The 23,331-nt window shown below is 45.4% G+C and overlaps 1 protein-coding gene across 1 annotated transcript in view; it reads right to left on the bottom strand.

The window, feature by feature from the left end:
- Window positions 1–6,004: 6,004 nt before the first annotated feature.
- LOC144756214 (uncharacterized) overlaps window positions 6,005–23,331 on the bottom strand; it is a 107,336-nt gene continuing 90,009 nt past the window's right edge. Inside the window, exons 4-6 of the mRNA XM_078645826.1 lie at window positions 19,621–19,692; window positions 17,365–17,460; window positions 6,005–12,272 (exon numbers count right to left, since the gene is read on the bottom strand). Of these exons, the coding sequence (XP_078501952.1) occupies window positions 11,323–12,272; window positions 17,365–17,460; window positions 19,621–19,692 (1,118 nt within the window). The 3' untranslated portion in view covers window positions 6,005–11,322. The remainder of the gene's footprint in view (window positions 12,273–17,364; window positions 17,461–19,620; window positions 19,693–23,331) is intronic.

Genomic DNA, 23,331 nt, shown 5'->3' with positions numbered 1-23,331 from the left:
AAAATCTTGAATCAACTTATTTTGAGATTCTTATTTGTGGGAAGTTTTGTTCTGATCATCGACAACACTTGTGAATTATAGAACTTTTATAATTCAGTACTTGTATACAAACCTTGGTGCGGGTCAAATTTTGTGGTAAAGGCTAGAAATGCAGCCTAGAGTATACCCCGTTGTGGCACACTGGACTCTAATCTCATTTTTTTTAAGGGCCTTCTGGGCCGAGTCAAGCAGAAGTGTTGCTGGCATCCGCGTCTCCTTGACACCGAATGGTCGAGAGCAGCGGAGCATCGAACTCCGAACTTCAGAGACTTCAAAGAGCCGATTAGGCAGAGTGAGAGATTCCACCGATTCGCCTCCACCTCCCAAGAGGACTTTGCAGAGCGCAAAACGTAGCTCCTTCTTTCCGAGCCCCGGGACTGAGACTTCAGGTAGCGCTCACGCCGTCATGATACAGGAGGCGTCCTGGATGTATCGGATTCAGTTCCCTCACACGGACGCCGCCCGCACAGAATCAAAACGAAGCGAAAGCAGTGCCGCAGCAGGTCCGCAGCGGAGGAGCGCTGTAGCAATACACTGGGGGAAAAAGCAATCCCGGTTTGAGCCGGGAGTCTAACTGAGTCTAACTGAGAGAGCGCGAGGCATCCATGCCAGGCATTCGTGGTATAAGTGGATCGGAACACATGAATCACGCACCGGTAGCAACACAGGTACGGCACCTCAACAGGCTCAGGTAACGGTGCGAGTGCGGATTTCCTGTTTTCTTATTTTCTTTCCGTCCTGCTCTTCCTTGCCACCTTTGCCGTTGGCGCTAAATGGCTAGCTATATAGTTAGATTTGCCTTGCCTGAGTTGACTTTTGTTTTTGCTGTTTTCGCTGTTTGTTTGCTTACTTGCTCAGGCTTGCTCAGGCTTTGTTTGCTTCGCCAGTCTGTCTGCTTAGGCTCTGAATTAGTCTTTTCTGGGGCTGCTGTCACGTTTCACTCCAATTTCACAGTTATCTTTATTGCCATCGGTTCTGTCCAGTAGTTGGTTTTATCATATTCAATGCTTCGCCATGCTCGGAGAAAAAGAGGTCTGAAATAGCATTACATTAGAACCACCGGTAATTCAACCAATTCGGTCATCTATTGCTTGGTTGAGGTGAGGCGTTCTGTAGACATAGCACAGGGGTCAGGAGCCGTGCGGAGCTCAGCCTACTCCTCCCGATCACACCAACGCCATCTTGCCTCCATGATTATCTGTACAGTCTGACTAATACCTTTCATACTCTTTATCACCAGGTGCATGAGGCCATACCTGACAAAAGCGAGGGCCCAGGACACGTCATCCAACCTGGAGAATGGGTCTTGGTGAAAAATTTTCAACAGACTAAAAGCCTCGAGCCCCGCTGGACACAGCCCCACCAGGTGTTACTGGCCACCCGCACCGCAGTGAAAGTAAAAGGTCGGAGGAATTTGGTGCATTCGTCGCACTGTAGGCGTGTGCCTCTGCCACTCCCCTATGATCAGTGGGTGAGGGAAGGACAAGGAGACTCAGAAACAGAAACCGTCCCGACGTTTGTCCATTTAGCGATGGCAGACTGCATTCTACATCCACGGAAGCAGAGAGTGACAGCATACTGAAAGGAAGGGTGGAACCCTCCCTTAACTCTGCTCAACACCAAGAACAATTGTTTCCCGACCATACTGTCCCTACTTCCGACCGATACAACTTGCACCCCTGAGGGAAGGCTTGTCCTTGACTTCGCCAAGTGCCTATAGGCTGTAGGGCTGTGATCTTCCCGGATGAGAGTAGTGCTAGTGTGTCAGACTAAGGTACGCCATAGGGCCCTTGGCACCTGCGCCCAGTGAAGCAACCACCAATCACAGACAGCTACTAGAGGTCCCTGGCTTAGCGCAATGGCAGCCGTCCAAAACACCCGAATCCAGAAACAAGATGTCAGTCTCCGACATAGTAAATGCTTCACGGCCACCGTGGTGACGCTGTTTGTCTCCCTCATCCTGTCTATCCTTGGTTGGCTGTTGCTAATCTACCATCCTGTTACCTCACCAACTCCTACCCCGACTCCTGGTGAACACCAGTATTTCACGCTACCAGCCCACGAATTACCCTGCCGTGCAGAATTCTTCAACAACACCGTCATCCAAATGTTGCATCATCACCAGCTGATCATGAACATTTCCAACTGCTGGGTTTGTGGACCGATGCCGCGTTCCATGATACGCCGCGTTCCATGATACACCCCGTCTCATTCTTTACCTACCCCTTTTCCATCTCTTGGTCTTGTCTTGCATGGTGGATGTTGATACAGGAGGCCTACACTGTCAATGGTACTGCCAATTCTGTCCTTGGAACATTTCGTGATGATTTCTGGCGGAACAGGTCTGGCCAAGTCAATGCTCCTTTTTGCCCAACCACAACGCTACGATCACCAGATGAACTCGGTGAGATGGTAGTATTTAACTCAACTAATCGACAAACATTTTCCAGATTCCGCACAAGATACTGCCTGATGAACGAGACACTGTGAATGTCATAAATGTGCAAGGCTGTGTCTGCATTCATGGCCTAGGGACTAAGAAAGTTGGTACCAGTATGTGTGATATCACAAAAGCTTTAAACTCCACATCTCCTCCGAAGCTTGTGGCTTCCCCAATACCTATTTCATCTGTGGCACTGCCGCCTACACTTGGCTTCCCCGTAACTGGTCTGGTACCTGCTATCTGGCCTTCCTCCTTCCACCAATGTATTCTACCCATGGAGGTTATCACCTGTCAATGGAGGGCGCTCTGCGCCGCTCACTTATGGGCGTAATTTCAGCCGAGGATACAGCAGGCCAGGAAACCGGGGACTTCTTTAAAGGTTTCCTTCCTTTCTGGGGCCCCATGGCCAACAGTCGGGCTGTACGAGGACTGACCAGGGTCCTTGAAGCCACCATCACAGTAACAGCTGGTGCCCTCTCCAACATCACTGCATAGCTGCAGGCGGAACGCCTCATAACGCTCCAGAACAGAATGGTCCTAGATGTCATCCTTGCTGATTGTGGTGATGGGTGTAAATTGATCGGCTCCAGTCTGCTGCATGTACATCCCAGACAACGCACCTACAGTGTACGATGCCATCCAACGTCTGCATCGCCTTTCTGAAATTCATCTGGATGAAGGGAACTGGTCCCTCACAGGCTGGATCTGGGGCCTCCTTTCCCAGTGGGGGTGGAGGATCCTCATCTCCCTTGCCTTGGGAGTAACTGTCCTGGTCTCCTGCTGTTTGTGCTTTCAGTGTCTGCCAGTGCTCTGTACAATGTGTGTCCAGACCGTCAAGCCTACACCCTCTAACATTCACAGCACCAATATGATGATGATGCTCCAACAAGAAACCGATGGCCTTATGAACATTGACATTTCTTAAAGTATTTGCCACTCAATGGCAAAAGGAGGGTCTGAGGAAAAGCGTTCTTCTGATCGGCATAATTTGTACCGAGACTCCATTGCTTTTTCATTGCCATCTCGTGTCAAACACTTCCACACGACCCAACTGGTCGTTTCTGCTGATGCCTGAGGAAAATCTAACTAACACGACAACATCCATCTTGCAGCCTGCATTTCTGCCCAGGAACTGTCGCACACCCAACCCCCCGTGTTCTTGCAGTTCAACAGAAAGCCATGAGACACTCACACCCTGTGTATAGGATTTGTTTTCCATCTCCTGCTCCCAGCCTAGAAAACATCCTTGACACCATGATCCGGTTATCTGGACAATGGTCTGACTGCTGGGCCTTGATAAAGGTGATTAAACAATGACCTGAAAGACTGAGCCTTGATCAAGCCGAGATAACAATGATTTGTGTACCAAGCCTTGACCAGGTCACCATCTACAAACGTCGTCTGGATCTGGTTATCAACTGCAAACACTGCCCTGATGGAACAATGAACTAACAGCCAAGAGACTGAGATGAAAAAATATAAAAGGCTTGTAAGCTGCGGAGTAAAGAAGCAGCCTCCTCTGTCTTGTTTCTGACTAGCTTGGGACTCTGTTCCATAGCCCGGGCTATTTGAAAAAATCTGGGTTCCTCCCGCAGACGAAGGCTCCTGTGTCTCCTTTTACTACGTATGAAGGGTATGGAAGACTTGGGCGATTCCCCCGCCGCCGAGACCCAGTAAGAGGGTTATTCCGGTTCTTCACAACCAAAAGCGGTTGGCGTGTCTACAGTCCCCAGTAGCCCAAATACCAAATATAGCATGCCTCGCAGAGAAGCACATGCTCTGCCCAGGCTAAACCTAATAAACATTTAACAAAGAAAAACTAAAAGTTTCACTAACCTTATCCTGCAGCATGTCCTGGATGTTCTCCAATCCCTGGCACAAGACTCCTCTGAACGTGACGTCCCACGGCCAACTACCTTATCCAATCCAGACACTGCTCTCATGCTGTTAACAATATTAGGCAGCATGAGTGAAGCGTCTGGATTGGCTGGAGCGGGCTGGCCCAGGGCTCCGAAAGGCACTGGAGGCATGTGCCTACTCTCTCTGGAGAGGTTTGAAGTGCGATGTCAGGCTGGCCGTAGTAAGAGAGCTGGCCAAACCAACATGCTCAATTCAAATTGAAGTGGCCACTCCTCATTGCTTCCAATCAGCAGCAATGACACACTGGCCACACCCAAAACTCCGGTTGACAATGTAAAAATAAAATAGTGATAAAATGATTTTATCACCATTTTAATTTACACGCTTTCTGCAGCAGTGTATGAGGGGGAGTAACACTCCTCCGCTCTTTTGCAAGAACCGCTGCAATGACTCAGATGCAACACTTTATCACAAGTAGTGCAAATCAGTTTTGTGTTCTGCCCACACATAATTTTTTTCCACTGGTGTGAACTGTGCCTCCTACTCCAGGTCTGCCCCCTCCTAACAGCCACATTCATTCTCCTGTACAAAGGGGGTTTCACGGTGACTCCTCCACTCTGGGGCCTGCATTGTGCTGTTCCACTCTGGGACTCGCCGAGAGGGCTCTTTTGGGCTGACCTGTCTCTGTCCTGTTGCTGCCCATGGGGATCTCTGGGTGACTGAGTTTCTAGGCGCTTGATAAGAATTTACACGGCTGAGCCAGATATCACAACTGTGCAGGTTGAGTCCGGGGTCTGGAAGACAAGACTCTTTCACAAAGCTACTCTCTCACAATTGTCACTAAATGTCCGGGATCCTCTCCTCCCGCCAAGAGCTATCAGTAAGGTCCAGTGCACTACCTGCATGTGTTTAGTTAAAAAACACTTCATATTGGACAAGCTGGGATGAAGGAGCCCGGCTGATAAAAAAATAATGTTAAATGCTCTCACGTTTCTTGATCATGCAAACACTGCAGTGCTGGTTTCATGTGGCAGGTGCTTGGCTCAGTTCCACACGTTCACATGAAGCCTAACTTCAGTGCTGATGGCTGTTGAGGAGCAGTGGGGCTGTGCAGCACAAGGGGCAGTAACATGGCTGTGGCAGGTGGGCTGCGCAGCACAAGGGGCAGTAACATGGCTGTGGCAGGGGGCTGTGAAGCACAATGGGGCAGTTACAAAGGCTGGGGCAGGTTGGGTGTGCAGCACAAGGGGGCAGTAACATGGCTGTGGCAGGGGGGCTGTGAAGCATAAGGGGGCAGTTACAAAGCAGGGGCAGGTAGGCTGTGCTGCACAAGGAGGCAGTAACATGGCTGTGGCAGGGGGGGTGTCACATAATGCAAATCTATGTATGGGGAGCAACCTGTGTAGATCTCACACTAACAGCACAGGAGAAGGGTATCATTCCTCTCTGCATTCCTTCGTGTTAGAGCACATGTGCTTTGAATAAAGCTTTTTTCCACACTTGTTGCACAGAAAGAACAGACTTGAGTACTGCACTTTTGAGTGCAGCATTTCTCATACTATAGAAAACTCTGTTTACAGCCGTGCCCTGAGAGAGCTGCAACTTCTTTGGGGAATTCTCTAGCGATTCTGTAAACTTACTTTTTATAAAAGTATTTTCCCATCAGATCAGATCATCTTTATTCGGTATACATTAAATAGTATAACCATAAAAGCATACAATAATATGAATTTGAAAAATCCATAAAAACCCATAGGAAATTCAAACAAAAAGATAGTTAATAATCACATCCCAAGATTTGCTAAATAGCTACGGCAAGGGTTCTTAGTGTGAGGGAGTGAATGCGCTCTGCTATATAATTGTTCTGTTGGCAAAGGATTTCTTCCAATTTTCATATATTATTTCATCAGTTTTTTACAAAAACGCAGTCGCGACTTACTTACAATTTATCAAACTTAAACGTAAAAATGCAAATCCAAAACAACCAATAGGGTATGAAATGATTATTTTATGAATTCAATGTCATTCATAGTAACCCTGCATTCAATGTATAGTTTTATAGATTCTACAAAACGGCGCATCAGAACAAAGTGATAGCGATATATTAGTGCAGTGATTCGTCGTGCAGTGAAAAATATAAACAGTGAATTATACACAAGTGAAGGAACAATTGGGATTTAAAAGGTTGGCCAAAGCAGTATTCAATTGGAAATATTCCTATGTGCCACTACTGTTGGCAATTACTGTGGAATATTCCGTGCTGGTCCACGGGCTTCTGTATCTGTCAGATAGGAATATTTCCAATTGAATACTGCTTTGGCCAACCTTTTAAATCCCAATTGTTCCTTCACTTGTGTATAATTCACTGTTTATATTTTTCACTGCACGACGAATCACTGCACTAATATATCACTATCACTTTGTTCTGATGCGCCGTTTTGTAGAATCTATAAAACTATACATTGAATGCAGGGTTACTATGTTATGTTATGTTATGTTATTTGGATTTTTTAAGCGCACAGCTGCCCCAGCCAAGGGGCGTCCCGGCGCTATATCTAGAACAAGCAACACAACCAATAACACAGAAAAAGTAGGGAGAAATTAATAGGACAGAGGAATGAGGTGAGTTTTAACAGCTCTTCTAAAAACAAGAAGGTCCTCCAGAGAACGAATGTCATTAAATGACATTGAATTCATGAATGACATTGAATTCATAAAATAATCATTTCATACCCTATTGGTTGTTTTGGATTTGCATTTTTACGTTTAAGTTTGATAAATTGTAAGTAAGTCGAGACTGCGTTTTTGTAAAAAACTGATGAAATAATATATGAAAATTGGAAGAAATCCTTTGCCCAACAGAACCATTGTCTATATTGTATATGATGCCCAGGTTCTGAGGGATACTGGGTTACCCCATAGTAATTTATTGCTATATAATTGGCCAGTTCACTATAGAAGCATAATAGTGTGGTGCTACCAGGAAAGGGGTGACCCTAACAACCCCTTGAATGATGTTTGTACAGAACATACATCTACATTAGATACAGATAACCTGTGCACACACATAGAAATCAAACATATGATATGGCAATCTCTGACACTGTAGGAAAAAGTAATTGAAGCTTGTTGATCTCGTAGCTTTAATGTTCATTCTGGAAAACACCAGCCGACACGTGTTTCGTCAGAGTACAACACAGTCTGACTCTTCAGGGCTGGAGATAAAACAAAATGTACACACCACTGACTATTCAAGTCAGAATGTTCATTACACATGACATCCCTAGGGATGAGATGGTCAAAAGATCAAAATTCTCCAATTCGCGCATCATGTACACATTTTACACATTTTAAAAAGGCTTCAGAGATTATCAGTGAGCATGCGAAAAAAGAAGAAAGAGGGGGCATGTGTTTCACACCGTGTGAGTTTGGCTTGAGAGTAGATGCCGTGTGATGTAATTTGTTTTTTAAAATGTTTTAAAAATGTAGTAAAATCGCTTCTTGTATATACATTTAGAAATGAATTATTTTTCTGTATTATTAAGTCGCCTTTTTGATTTGTATCTGAACCGCTTCTTGATTCTCTCCCTTGATTTTGGTCCATGTGCACATCCATGCTACACTTTGCATGTTGTGTGGTGTTTTCGGGGGAGACACTTGTAACTCGATAGGAGAACTCTGGAGTAATTTTTACCTCATATCGTCGGCCTGGTGTATTATTACATACACATTGTCTAAACAGTTTGCGCAGGTCAGGGGTTTTGTTCAGACACTAGACGCATGCGCATCTTTTCAGCCACATGACAAATATTTACATGTGGACTCACTTCCGGTGTGCCTGAACGCGGCGATCGGAAACGTGTACACCGGTCTAGTCTTTTTACAGAAGGAAACGCATCCCAATATAGCGCATGCGTCTTGCCAATTGCCGCGGACACACATCGCGAGCAAGACGCCTTGACCGGGGTTGGACAGACCGCCAGGTATGTGCGCGGCATATATCTATCAAAAATTGTGCCTCGTCGTACAATGGGGCTGATTTCTGAGAATGATTATTATCTTGATATGTAGGCTGTTATCGAGGAGCCGTTACCATTGAAATTCACACTTGGAAGTTTAATTTTCCTGATGCAAGTGGTGTTTATACTTTGTCTGTTTTTCTTGATAACTACCTGTAATGCCACTAGCTAATCTTTGCGCTATACTTTTTCAAGATTACTTGCAGTCTACATCTGATGACTTACTTACGTCTGTCCTGACCCGGCGATCGCTCAAACAATCATTGAGCATACCGCCACAGGTGGGTCTTTTTGCAAACACTCTAGACTTTCTTTTAACTGTGGATGTCAGTGGGCACGACTTGCCATGCAAGACTTACTACCTCATTACGTGAATACAGAGCTGGCGGTTCGTTCCTTGGAAGAGGTTCAGGGCATCCATTGCTTGCACAATGTTAAATCTTTCGACTTTTGATAGTCTAGTTTACTAATAGTAGTGTACTTAGTTTGGCTATAGTGGAAGCCATTGTTTCATGCAGTCATTATATCCTTTTGACGAGGTTCTGTGCAGGATTGCATGGGTTAGGAGCCAGTTTTTACATATGCCAGCACAGTTTAAATTTAAATTGGAATACCTTTTCATAAAAGGGCAGTTCTAACATCTGTCTTTCCTTTTATCTCTGTACATTTGGACCGGTCTATTCCCATAGCGGAACATTGATTCTCTCTCATCGTTTACCGAACAATCTACCGATACCCAAACCGGGTTGGAATTATCACTGGTTGTGGGGTGAGTGATCATTGTCTTCCAACATTTTTGTCTTTATTGGAGTATGAGTTTTATGACTATTTATTCTTGGTGAAGCCAGTAAAGTAGAGTTCTCCCCCCTTCTTTTCTGTAAATCCTGTAGGGATTGATTTTCTCGCTTCTACTAGGACGTAGGTATGTATTAGCATGTCGTTTGTCACACATTCTAGAACTTTAACTTCTCCCATTACTGTCCAAGAACAACACAGAGTTGTGGGGTGTTTTTGAGGTTCACGGTTTTCTTTTCATCCCCCCACTTTTTCAAACACATGGGTGACACCTAATTTACACACGTACAAGAAAAGTCAATTTTGTCTTATCACAAAGATCTTTAAGTAGAAAGGTTTGTCTCTGTACAGGCAAATTATTGGTCTATTTGTGTAGAGGCAATCTTATAATAGTTATTGTGATATTTTAGCATGAATTGGAATTTTCTGTTTTAGTAAGTTATCACGACAATGGGGCAATCGAGTACACTAACCGGTACTTGAAATGTCGGTGTGAAACACATGCCCCCTCTTTCTTCTTTTTTTGCATGCTCACTGATAATCTCTGAAGCCTTCTTAAAAGATGTAAAATGTGTACATGAGGCGCGAATTGGAGAATTTTGATCTTTTGACCATCTCATCCCTAGGGATGTCATGTGTAACGGACATTCTGACTTGAATAGTCAGTGGTGTGTACATTTTGTTTTATATCCAGCCCTGAAGTGTCAGAGTGTGTTGTACTCTGACGAAACACGTGTCCGCTGGTGTTTTCCAGAACGAACATTAAAGCTACGAGATCAACAAGCTTCAATTACTTTTTCTTACAGTGTCAGAGACTGCCATATCATATGTTTGATTTCTATGTGTGTGCACAGGTTATCTACATCCCAAGATTTGATTAGCAATTAGGGGTGGGTGACATATTCCGCTATACCGGCGGAGTTTTGCCCAATCCGTGTTCTGCACATAGTTCCAAAAAACTCGGTGAAGTGACACAGAGCGGAGTTTTCTCTCTTGAGCGTATCAACACTATGTTGGTAGGCGCTCATGAGAAAAAATTGGGTGCTATACCTCCTCTCTGCAAGATTCCTCAACGCAGGTGTTGGCAGCTGGTAGCAGCCGCTCACGTTGAGAAATCTGCCACTAGAGTCTGTTCGAGAGGCAGAAAGTAGCAGCACCCTCTGGTGTGATGCCTAGTGCCATTTGCATTGATTGTACAGCACAGGACAAACTTACAGCACACATAAAATCAGTGGGAGCAGTGCGACTCAATAGACTCTGCCGCTTATGGAACTCCGCATAGCGCAGCAGAGTTCTTGCAGCACTTCGCGGAGTAAAGCTCCACAAACTCAACCCAGGCCTACTTAGCATGGCCTAAAAGAGGTGTTCACAGTCCAAATTCATCCTTTTGTGGAAAGACAAGGTTCATATATTTACTGCTAAGACCACAATAGAAATTACATTAAGTAAGACCCAGGCTAAAAGAAATTAAAAAAATATAGAGAAGTACTTAGTGCAGATAAAAACATCGAAGAGTGGACTTTCCTCAATAAGCAAAGTGCAGCCGATCCCTATTGAACAGTTCCAACTACAGGAAATACCAGATGCAGTTATTCCCTTCCATACTAGCTTGCTTAGACGGGTGTCAGTAGGTGAGAATTTATAAACGATCAGGCAAATAAACTTCAACTGAAGAAGTTGTAGATAACACAAAGCAGATCTACAACTTATTTTCCCATCATTGGTGTAGGGATTGAACTGTCTATTGATATGAATACTCATTTGAAGTTCATAATACATTTAAAAGTTCCAGGCCTCGTGAAAATTCACTTGTGATGTTGAAGATATCTTTTGTGAAATGATCGTTCAACTTCTAGGGTTCAAACCAGTGTAGACAATATAGGGTCATAGGATGTCCTTTTTTAGCAAACATCTTATTGCATTCTGTGTATGCAAATGGCTTATCACCTATGTGGAATGTCTGGTGACAGTGAAGATCAATGATTCACCAAGTTGTTCTTGTACTTAGTGCAAGAAAATAGCTTCTCATCCATGTACACTCTATAATGATACTGAAGGTTTGTTTCATACATAAAACTCTTCACACATTCAATGCATGAAAATTGTTTCTAACCTGTTTGGATTATCTGGCTATGTTTAAAAGTTGTGCGCAGATTAAAAATCTTTTCATAATGATTGCATGAAAGTGGCTTCTTTGTGGGTTCTCAGGTGATGTCGAAGATTTGACCTTTGAATAAAGCTTTTCCCACACACACTGCAAACAAAGGGCTTCTCACCAGTGTGGATTCTTCGGTGACGTTCTAAATCTGACTTATAGAGAAATCTCTTCTCACACTCGCTGCAAACAAAGGGTTTCTCAATTGCACCCCTGTGGATTTTCATGTGGCGTTTAAGTCCTGGTTGGTGAGTAAAGCACTTACCACACTCACTGCAGGAAAAGTGTTTCTCAATTTCACCTGTGTGGATTTTCAGGTGGCGTTTAAGTGTTGATTTGAGAGTAAAGCCCTTCCCACATTCAGTGCAGGCAAATGGCCTTTCATCATTTTGAATTCTCTGGTCTTGTTGAAAGTCTAAGTTAAACGCAAAGCTCTTAATATGGCTTCTCTGGTGACGCTGAAAATCTGACTTGTACACAAAGCACTTCCCACATTCAGAGCAAGGAAAGGGTTTCTCAAACTCACCCTTATGTATGTTCAGGTGACGTTTAAGCCCTCCCTGCTGAGTAAAACCTTTCCCACATTCAGTGCAGAGAAAGGGTTTCTCACCTGTGTGAATTCTCTGGTGACACTGAAGAATTGACAGCTGAGTAAATCTCTTCGGACATTCAGTACAGGAAAAGGGCTTCTCACCAGTATGGATTCTCTGGTGACGAAGAAGATAGGACTTGTGAGCAAAACCCTTTCCACAATAGCTACAGGGAAAGCGCTTCTTTAGCCCATGGTATTTCTGATGGTGTAGATGATTCCCAATTCTTTTATATGCCTTTTTACCATCAGTGGAGAGGGTGTGCTTGTCCTCACTTTGGAGTATTTGGTATTGGTTAAGGACAGACTTTGGAACAGAGGTCTTGTTTTCATAGCATGTAGTGGACTCCTTCACAAGCATACTTGACATACCTGACATAGAAAGAAAAATTAAATTAGGAAAAATATTTTCTTAATTAAACAAAAAACAACTATGTTGCCACCTGTGAAAGAGGGACAGTCATAATACAGACAAACAGTCAATGATAGTCAAGAAACAGAAATAGGTCACATTGGTCTCGGATAGGCATGTGCACTGAACGACAAATGTTATTCTTCCCTATTACTGATAAAACTCAAGAAGTCTAATGAAAGCAAGTGTTGGATACCTTGAGTGACAAACATGTACCAGTCCATGCAATGACTGGCGAATGCCCAGTGGTGCAAAATTGGCATCATTTTAAGCAGGCTAGAGCTGAAAAACAGCTAATCGATTAGACAACAACTGAGAAATTCGATCAATCAGATTCGTCAGAGTAGATTACATCTTGGTTGTTATTATGGGAAAACCATTGTGTATTTAATATGTATTGTTAGTCAGGAGTCTTTTGAATGTTTTAAAACAGGATCGCCTGTATATTTTAAGTTTGGCCCCAGACAGCTTTAGTCCTCTGCCTGATAACAGATTATCAATAAAAAAGACGACTTTGGTTCAGCCACTTCAACTTTGGTTTCTTGCACCAGCCCAGTTACCTTCAGCCACAGCTTGTGGAAAAAGTCATTCATATGTAGGGCATTTATTAATGTTTTGGTGGTGATTGGCAAAAGAGTCTGTCACCCAGATAAGGAAGCAGCTTCCCCAAATCACTAGTCTGCAACTCCACCAGTGAGGCGCTGCAGGAGAGTGTCAGAGTATGTGGGGTTTTCTTTAATGTATTTGTTAGAGTGCAGTGCAGTGCACTTCTAACCGCAAGTCGTTACAGTGAGATTCACATTAAGTGGTGAATGGAATGGCCAAACTCCTAGATGGGCAACAAGAAGTATTGCAAGGCTGCATGGGAGGAGAGTCAAGAGAGCCTGGAGCAAGAAAGAAGGGTCCAGGCAGCTGCAAAGAAAGGGAACAGCAGATGGCTTGGAAAACCAGCATCGGAAGCTCCAGCAGTACTGGTAGATGAGCTGCAGGAGGAGGCGGCCCTGGACCCACCTAGGGAGGACACTGCCTCTGTAGGAGACCTGCCTGAGCCTGCAGGATGGCAAGTTGAGGGTGGACCTACCGACTGCCTAACCCCAGAGAGGCTGAGGTGGCAGGCCGAAGCCCAGGCAACTGATGGCACCTCTGGAGATCGCCTTATTTACCTTAGAACAGCCTCCTCTACAGTGAGCCTAAAGAGCTTGTGCATGGGGCAACATGTGCTGGTGGTTCCCCAATGTTACAGGGCCTTTGTACTGGGTTTGGCTCATGAGATTCCCCAGCAGGACATCTGGGACAGGACAAGGAGCTTTGACAGGTTTGTCACCCATTTTTATTGGCACTAGATGTGGACAGTCTCCGATGCTTTCAGTAAGACTCGTCTCGCTTACCAAGCCAGTGGGAAGACAGGGAAGAAGCTCAATGTTTCCCTGACTCCCATGCCTGCTGGCACCCCCTTTGAGAGGGTGGGCATCAACATTGTAGGTCTCTAGACCCCAAAATTGCCTTGGGCAACAGGTTTACCCAGGATTTGGTGGACCATGCCACATGCAATCCAAAGTTCATCCCTCTGAAAATCATAACTACACCTGCAGTGGCTAGGGCCTTGATGGGTTTCCTCATGCAAGTGGTGTCAGACAGTGGCATCAACATCATATCATGCCCATATACATGAAGTCCATGTGGAAGGATTGTGGGGTAACCTAGAAGTTCTTCACAACGTATTACCCCGAGACTAATGGGATGTTGAGAGATTCAACAAGACCCTCAAGGACATGGGTATGGCCCTACCGGAGCCCATGTGGTGGAAGCAGGACGTCCTCTTGCCCTGCTTACTCTTAGCATACACAAAATAGTGCTGAAAGCAGTAGGATTGAGCCTTCTTGAACTGCTCTATGGTCACCCAGTAATGGCGCCTTTCAGTTTAGTGAGGCGTGCGGGGGGAGCAAGCTCCAAAGAAGCCCTCTCAGGATGTGGTTAGTTACATGCTAGCCTGCTGCAACCAAATGCAGACGTTCTGGAAGAAGGCTTCTGATAACTTGGAAGCTAGCCAGAAGTTTTCTCTTCCAATGGCCATTTAGTGGGCCTCTTGTGTGGCTTCAGAGACTGAACAGAATTCAAGAGGCCTTTTCTTGAAAGTACCCAGCTCAGCAGTGGCAGCTTACTAAAATTACATTTACAATATATTTAATAAAAATTCTGACAGTCATTAGATTTCATTGTTAATAAATATAAAATTGGTGCTTGAAATGTGTCTGTAGCTGGTACAGGGCAAATGTCACCATGTTTTTGGTGATGGATGATGGAGTAGAGAAGGAGAGGGAACTTCTCCCTGATCTCGAGTCATCCAAGGAGAGAGATGAGTCATGTCAACCTCTGACCCCAGAGCAGCAGAGGGACTGTTGCCAGCTATTGGGACAGTTTCGATCTCTGTTCTCCCTGAGCCATGGGCTTACAAACTTGTGTAGCCACGATGTTGACACTGGTGACAGGTCCTCTGTCAAAACCAAATCTACAGAGGGTCAGACAAGGAGAGGGACATAACCAAGGAGGAGGTCTCCAAGTTGCTGGAGTTGGGACCACTCCAGTAGTCCCTGATCCAGCCCAGTGATGCTGGTTCCAAAGGCTGCCCCACTGGGCACCACCATAGAACTCCAGTTCTGGCTGGAATACAGGGGGCTCAATTCAGTCACCCATTCCTTGAGATGATGAGCTCATATCAGTTGGGAACTGCCATGTACCTGAGTACTTTTGGAATGACTTGAGGTTACTGGCAGATTGCCCTAACTGTGGTGGCTAAATTGAGTATAGCGTTTTCCACACCAGAGGCCACTTCGAATTCAAGGTAATGCCCTTTGACTGGAAAAATGCCCCTGCCACCTTCCAGAGGCTGGTAAACCAGGATCTGGCTTTGAATGGAGGTCTTCAGAGCTCCTTACCTGGATGCCATAGCTGTCTTGAGTAGCAGTTGGTAAGACACCTGTTTCAGCTCCAGGAAGTGCTTCAGGTTCTGCAACATGCAGGCCTGAATATCAAGGCCAGTAAGTTTCAGATAAGGCAGGGGTCTATAGTGTACTTGGAATGCCTGATGGGCGGGGGGGGGAGGAGCAGTCCCTCCAGGCCATGATATAAAGCAATATGGCCTTGAAGCCCTCCAAAAGGCAGACAAAAGGGAAGGCATTCTTGGGCCTTACTGGTTACTACAGGAGGTTTGTCAAGGGGTATGGTACCACTATTGCCCCCTCGACTGAGTTGACTTTGAAGAAGGAGCCAAGAAAGGTGATATGGACAGAGGAATGCCAGAAAGCCTTTGACTTCCTCAAACAGGCCATATGTACATCCCCTGTAACCAAGGCCCCCAAATTTCCCAAAGAATTTATTGTGCAAACGGATGCCTCACAGTATGGCATTGGGGCAGTATTGTCACAGTTAAATGAGCCAGCCCTAGACTAACCTGTAGCCCTCATCAGTAGGAGGTTACTTCCTCAATAACAACGATGGGATTGCCATTGAGAGAGAAACCTTTGCTGTGATCTGGGTGCTGAAGAAGCTGTGACCATCCCTGTTTGGCACTCACTTCCGGGTTCAGACAGACCATAGGCCCCTTAGATGGTTGATGCAGATAATGAAATTGTTGAGGCGATCCATCTTCCTACAGGGAATGGAAGTTACGATGAAACACCGTCTGGGGCGAAACGACTTAAATGCGATGGTATCTTTAGGTATTTCTACCTTACTGATGAGAACTCATGGGTGGTTGGGTAGTTCTCTTCGCTTTCAGCTGGGGAATAAGTTCAACACTTACATATTGTATACCCAACCTTCTGGGCAGCAACACTTAGAGGTGAGTTATTTAATATTTAAAATCAGGTTTTACTAAAGGTCAAAACTGTGATTTTGACATGGGTTAATGAGGCGTTTGGTAACCTGCAAGGGATAGGTGCAGGGCCTGCAGGCAACACCACACTGACACACAGCAAATGGATTTGCCTAGCATGGGTTCTGGCACCCACGGTGCTGGCTGAAGCAGCAAACCCCGCTGTGCATGGGCAAAAATGTTTTAAGATAAATATGTAAAGTGAGGGGCGGGTGTCCACTAGGGGTTAGGAGTCCATGGGGGAGCCAACCCCCAACTGCACACAACCAAAACCTGTGTTCATTAGGGAAGCCGGGAGAATATGATTTTTTTTTTTTTAAACCACAGAATTGTAATTTGGTCCTGTTGTGGGTGAACGAGAAGACAAGCAAGTGACTCATCTGGCACTTTATATTTCTTGTCCAGTTTAGGAACCGTTGCTGCAACTGTAGCTGGGGTCTGCATCAGCTTACTTGTCTCTTTGCAGGCCATCACAGTCATAGAGACACAGTCATTTTGTCTGACTGCCAAAGGAAGCTCAAATTGTTTTACAGCGCTTTCAACCAGGCTATGAGGGTTACTAATGTTGTCCGGTGTTGAGTCAATCGGCGGAGGTGTTGTTGCATCTACCACCAGCAGAAACAGTCATCCTACTCATCTCCTCTCGATATATTTGAGCTAGGCAATTCTCCTACCTTGTGCCCCAACAAAACTAACTCGTTCACTCGCCATACATTGCTAATTACTTCCCGTATTACGTCACTCATGACATGTCCTATGACATCATTGATGGCAAAACTGTGCATGGCAGGATACAAGTGATAGTTACTTTAGGATGTGAGTTAGAGTTATTTGTACATTTCAGTGGTTTTGTTTCTTTAAAATAGTATGTCTTAACTGACATTATCAACTAACTGTAACGTCCCTCTAACCATTGTTTTTCTTTGAAAAAATATACATATAATATCTTATTTATCTCTATACTTTTATATCTGCATATTTGTATATTTTCGTTTTCCTCCATTGAAATTTATGTCAAATTTCCGTAAAATCTGCTATGATAATTGCTGTAACAAGGCTCCCTTAAATACACCCCTTAAGTTTCCATGGATCTGTACAAGGACGCATTAATTCTCAGACACACAAAGCCTGTTACATTCTCTACTAACTTGGAACTAACCACATCTTCTCATGCTCACCTGAACTCCTAATTTCAGGTTTTGTTGTCTCCTGAACATATGATTCCTCCTCTGGTCTTGTGCTCAGTGAAAACACTGCTGTTATACGTGGAACCCCTGAAAAGAGGAGACACACCATATATAATTGCATGATAGAATTACTGAGTAAACACAATGAGTTGAGTAATCTGTGAAGTATAACCCAAAAGCAACTATCTGAAAGGAGGCCTTAAAAGATGAGCTGTGGAACAGACACACAAGTGAGTGACGCCACTGTGTATACAGTACAAAAAATCCCAAACTCACTAAGAACAACTGCACAAACTGCATCTAGATCGCTGGCGGCCATGGTGGAAACACCATCAGTTTCTTAGAATCATACAAAAATCTGCAAAGGCAATTAATACATACTAGTAAACTAAATTTCATTTTTGGTAAATGAAGGAAAATTACTTTACTCTTTGCTAATCTATTAAATCCTTTTTTTAAGAAGTAAGTCATTGGTTATATGACATTCAGAGGACTCCTCAAGACCTGGCTTTTCGAGTAGTAGCAGCATTCCCCACCCCCCAGTGCCTTGAGACCCTCGCGGGTGAGTGGTGCGCTTTATAAATGCCATGATTGATTGATTGATTTACGCCAGGGGAGAAAGGAAGAACTTAAATTGTGTAGCAAACGTTAGAAGAACTTGAACTTTCTGAACAGCGAGTCAAATTAAGAAGGACTCACTCGCTGTTACTGATGCTAGTTAGGAATGCGCTCATTTTTAAGATGACTACTCATGGGGTAAAAGATGTGGCTTTTACCTTCACATTTTTTTTTTGTACGAGTAAAGAACAACAGCTGGGAAACTTCTTTTAAAATGAATAAAGAAATTAGAAGGTTAAAAGATCATCTGCTTGTACGATAACCACAGTGGCAAAAAAGTTACCTGCAACTTTTAATTCAGTAGGATTTTTGTTTTAGTTATTGTATATTTGAACCCTCTCTGAGCCTGAGGTGCAGTGACACACTGTCCAACACAGGGGTAGACCTAAATCCTCTCTTTGGTGCAATGACACACTGCCCAACCCAAGGGTAGATCTGAACACACTCAAGAGCCTGAGGTGCAGTTACACACTATCCCAAACTGTACACAATTTGAGGTTGGCTGCAATGGAGCCCTGGTCTGATACAGCAAGTAGGCTGATCCTGGCAAAAGTCTGGAGGTCAAAAAGTTCAAAAGGGACTGCCACTTTTGGGAAGAAAAATCTTTCTCGAGCTGGCTGCTGCTGCTGAAATTGTAGCCGTGGTATGAAACTGAATGTTGGATACTTGAAGCAGGCTGGTCCCGGTGGTGCCCTGGAGCTTTGGAGAAGAGGACTGAACCTGCTGTCTGTGACAGGGGAGGAGCCCAGAAGAAGTGCATCTCATTTCCTTTTCTATCAAGGACAAAGAGTTGCACTCTTTCAAGGACCAGTTAGCGGACCTCCTGTGTGACTTCAGAGACTCAACAGAATTCAAGAGGCCTTTTCTTGGAAGTACCCAGCTCAGCAGTGACAGCTTCCTAAAATTACATTCACAATATATTTAATAAACATTCTGACTTAGTCATTACATCTCATTGTTAATAAAAATAAAATAGGTGCTTGAAATGTGTTTGTAGCTGGTACAGGGCAAAGGTTATAAAGTATGTATGCTATACCTTGACTTTTCCTATTTACCAGCTATAGTCTAATCAGTGACAATATTGTTCGGGCCCTATCACTGGATGCACATGGCATTTATAATGTCACACATGTTCAACTCTTACATATTATTTGCCCTACCCTGTGAGCAGCAGGGTGCACTTAGAGGTGACTTATTTATTAGTGTTTCCTACAGGTCAGATGAGGGATTGACAGGTCTACAGAAAAAAGGTGCAGGCTGCTGCAGTCAACTACACAGGTCAGGCCTAAAGCTACTTTTCACTTCCATGTAGTGGATAGCACAACAAGGGTCGTAGTTCAGAGGTGACATTTAACTTTACATGCCATTAATGTACATTTCTGCACCATATACTGGGATCTTGTAGGTCAGTTGAAAGTGCCAATCAAGTTTTCAGTCACTTTTTACATCTTTTTGGGCCTCAAGTGCGTACACTGGGCGCCAGGTAGTAGTGACCCAGAGTTAGAGCTCAAGGTTACCAGGAGGCGAGTCCCCAAAAAATTAAATACTGGGAGTGAGCACCCAAAAAGGGGTCACCCTGAAACAACCGCACATTCACCAACACAAGAAGTGCAACAATTTAGGACTTACCCGCCTCAGGGTCTGCACTGCTTTCTTGTATTTCCTGACCAAGATGATCAATAAAAGTTGAAGCTGGCTCTTCTTTTTTCCTCAATAAAATAGCAGAATGACGTAAAGAAAATCAGGTAGAACAAGTTATTTACAGTTACAGGCTTATACAAAGCGAGTTTCATCCATTACAAACATACAATTTTAGACCAATAATATTCTTTCTAAAAGATTAGGACCATTACCTTTTACAAGTTCAGAAGGTCTTGCCATTTGCATTTTGTGTTTACTACGTAAATGTTAGAAGGTGGTTCTGACTATCCGAGCCACCCGTATTTTCACCTAGTTGTTGAGCTTTTACTGTGGGAGAGCCTCATAAGTTGGGACTTACCCACACTGAACTCATGATAAAAGGGACTGCATGTGTATTTTACTGGTGTCCCCCTGGCGCGAGTAGGTCACTGCGCTGCAGCCAGAGTAAGGGGCACCGGGCTGGTTACATGCAGACACGTAATGCATGTGCACAAGTGTGAGGGCAGCGCTGGGGAGATTCCTAGCGTGCGCAATCCAGGAGCAGCTGCAAAGTGAATGGTGTGGCAGGACTTATGCAGAACTGGGTGCTACATGGAATAGCCTTTCTACGATGGGAAGAAACATTTGAGGGAAAGTCAGTGTGCTTTACTGTTTTTATTCCATTATTCTCCTATGAGGATTGGGAGCACATGGGTTAGTTTGACTTTCCTATGGCCTACAGATTTCAGACACGCACTAAAGTTAACTGTCACTTATGTGAGAAGAAGTATTATGCAGGGTCCAAAGTCATATTTGTACTGCTTTTGGGTCATCCAGAAATGTCATATTTCTCGGAGTCCGCTCACAATCAGGGCCTGGCTGGGGCTGACCCTGCCAGGCTGAATTAATGACCTTCCTCTCCAAGCTGTAGCCTCAGTGGTCCAGCCCTGCACAACAAGCATTCCAAGGGCAATGGCCTCCACTCCAAGAAGAGAAGATGGGTGGAGCTACAGGTTCATCCTTCAGCAGCTGTCACCTGGCACCAGGCTGCTCTGTAGAGAAGGCAGCGAGGGGGGAAGGGGCTCTCAGAGACCATGTGGCATGAGACCCCCTGGATGACGCCATTATGAACAAACCCAGAGGCCTGGGCAGGAAGGAGGGAGCTGGGGCAGAGAAGTGATGTGTCGCTGTGTGATAGGGGAAACTGAGACTTCGTGTCAGCCCCCTCCCCAATTCTTTAAAAGAGTTTGCACAGGAAGAGGAGCGCTCTCTGGGGTGTGGTCTGCTGAGGAAGACTGGTGCTGGAGCCTGGTGCCATGGGCAGTTGGAAGGAAGAACGCCCTAACTGTCCCAGGATGCAGAATTGCACCAGGAAGGGAGTCCAGGACCAGTGAGCAGAAGCCTGGGCCTCTGCGCAAGGAGAAGAGAGGCCCAGGAAGAGAGCCAGGCGAAAGGCTGGCGCAGGGAGCCAGTGAAGACAGCTCCCTGCTGAATTCACCCTCCTTGAGCCAAGGAGGGCGAAGGAAAGTACTCCCAGTGGCTGGGGAGCGCCACCAGGAGCAATAAAAGATGGAAATGGTGCAGATCGGTACCCTGGGGGCTGAGATATGCCCCCCAGATGGTAGGCGTCCTTTGACCTTTGAGGAGATCGAGGACGATGCGCGTGGGGCTCCACCACCACTAAGTGTGCCCCTGGGGTGGATCAGGTCCTGGGGGCTGACCCAACACAAAGGAAAACCGGGGAGCGCTGTCGCTGGCCCAACCCAGCCCACCCTGGCCCCCGGCGATGACAGCGGTCAGGGAGCGCGGTCACGCTCCTCATGAAGATCTCAGGGGCCCGGGATCCCAACTCCGGGCCCAGATGGTGTCAGTGAGGAGGAGGGGATGTGCCGTTGTGTGTCCCCTCTCGTGGCCGGTAGACAAGCCGGGGGGCGCCCTCGCGCCTCTCCCCCCGTGAAGATGGCCCAGGGTTCCTGGACCCCAACACCAGGCCCCAACGTGAAGAGGAGGAGGACGGGGGAGTGCCGCTGCGGACTGGCAGGAGACTCCATGTCACCAACGCTGGAGAAGCACGGGGTCCGTGTGGGACCGGGCTCCCGAATAAAGGCCAGAGCAGCTGGGGGTGGGCTCCCCGAGCTGTATTACGGGCCTGGGGGTCCGGTGCCCCCACCGAAGCCTGCAGATGCAGCGCGGCTCTCCCCGGAGTAGCGGAGGAGCCGCTGCTATAATATGCACGGCAAGGAACACTGAGGGCCCCATAATGCCTTGCAAGGCATGGGGGAATCTACTGTTTTGGCGCCTGGTGGCCCTCAGAGGAGGGGATCACACCCATTTGCTGGAAAGATACAGGGGAAGCTGCTGAAGCAGCGCAGTCTTCCCCAGCACAAAGGAGAAATGTCCCTCCTTAAGTCTCTGCGGGCTTACAAAGAATAACCCCTCAAAGGCTCATCCCCACAGGTGTCAACAGGATCCTGTGGCTGGAACTTCTGTTCTTCAGCTGGGATGGTGGGGGGGCGTTAAGTATGGCTCCAAGGAATGAAATGTGAAAGGCTGAGCTTGGGGATGTCTGGAAGAGGGCATCCCCTGGAGGCGAAGAGGTGTAATTGCACCAGGAGTGCATTTACTAATGTCATTTCTTTTTAGAGGGACTGACGTGGGAGTGGTGGTACTAGACCCCCCCCCCCCGCTGGAGGGGTGGAGATGTTATGCAATGTCACAGAGTAATTCCAACCGCTTATGTATATTTGTAAATTGGTGCATTGTATTAGGTAGTGTGTGTTTAATAAATGTACTCTTACTTTTATAAAGCAAAGTACAGACTGGACAATCAATTATTGAGTGTTATTTCTGCGCACCTGTAATGGCGATTGCTAGCCCACACCAGCTCCCTTGAGTAAGTCTTAGACTGCTCTGCAACGCTACCCTCAGAGTCAGGCGCTACACTAGTGTGTTTGGTTCCCTGTGAGGGACAAATGTGACATGTTATTTGTGCAGGCCTCACAGATACTGCCTCGTTTTCCAACAGTAAACATGGACATTTCTGCAAGTGGGTGAAACTACTAAAGGAAAGAATATCATGTTCAGAAAATATATCTTCTCTTTAAACATATTCTGTGGGGTGCATTACTTTGGTTGAATGCCATGTCTCCTAGAGGCAGTTTTGCAAATCAAAGCGGATTGTTGTGTTTAAACTAACACCCACTAAGACGTAATACAGAACACCCTAGTCTTTTTTCCAATCTTGGCCATCCCTACATAAGATTTACGCCTGACATTTCAGTCATTAAATTGATTTCTGCCGAACTAAATTTTATATGGATTTGGGCTTATATACTAACTTAAAGCTTGTTTTGGTGCAACACTACATATCCCAAATGTACCTTTGTTAGAGGAATGCAATTGCTTGTCTCAGACTACAAAAAGCAAGCATAGAATTCTTCACAGAAACCTTGTTTTATGTTTATGTACAAGATCGTTTTCACTGTGCTCGAGTTCAGCCACATCTTATATCAAAAAAATGGAGGGCCCGATAGTCTAACATTCCTGTTTCCTGCAGAGGCACAACAATTTCTTCACAGATGAATAGGACAAAGGCTGCCTGAAAGTCAGAAGTTTGTGGCAGTATAACATCACGGTGATGTTATAGTAAAAGTTCCTTTGAGCATACGGCGCTTTTCTGTCGACGCGTTCCAGTGAAACAATCAAATTATCAACACCTAG

The sequence above is a fragment of the Lissotriton helveticus genome, chromosome 5_1, assembly GCF_964261635.1.
Source record: "Lissotriton helveticus chromosome 5_1, aLisHel1.1, whole genome shotgun sequence".
NCBI lineage: Eukaryota > Metazoa > Chordata > Amphibia > Caudata > Salamandridae > Lissotriton > Lissotriton helveticus.
This window is presented reverse-complemented; position numbering and strand designations above follow the sequence as displayed.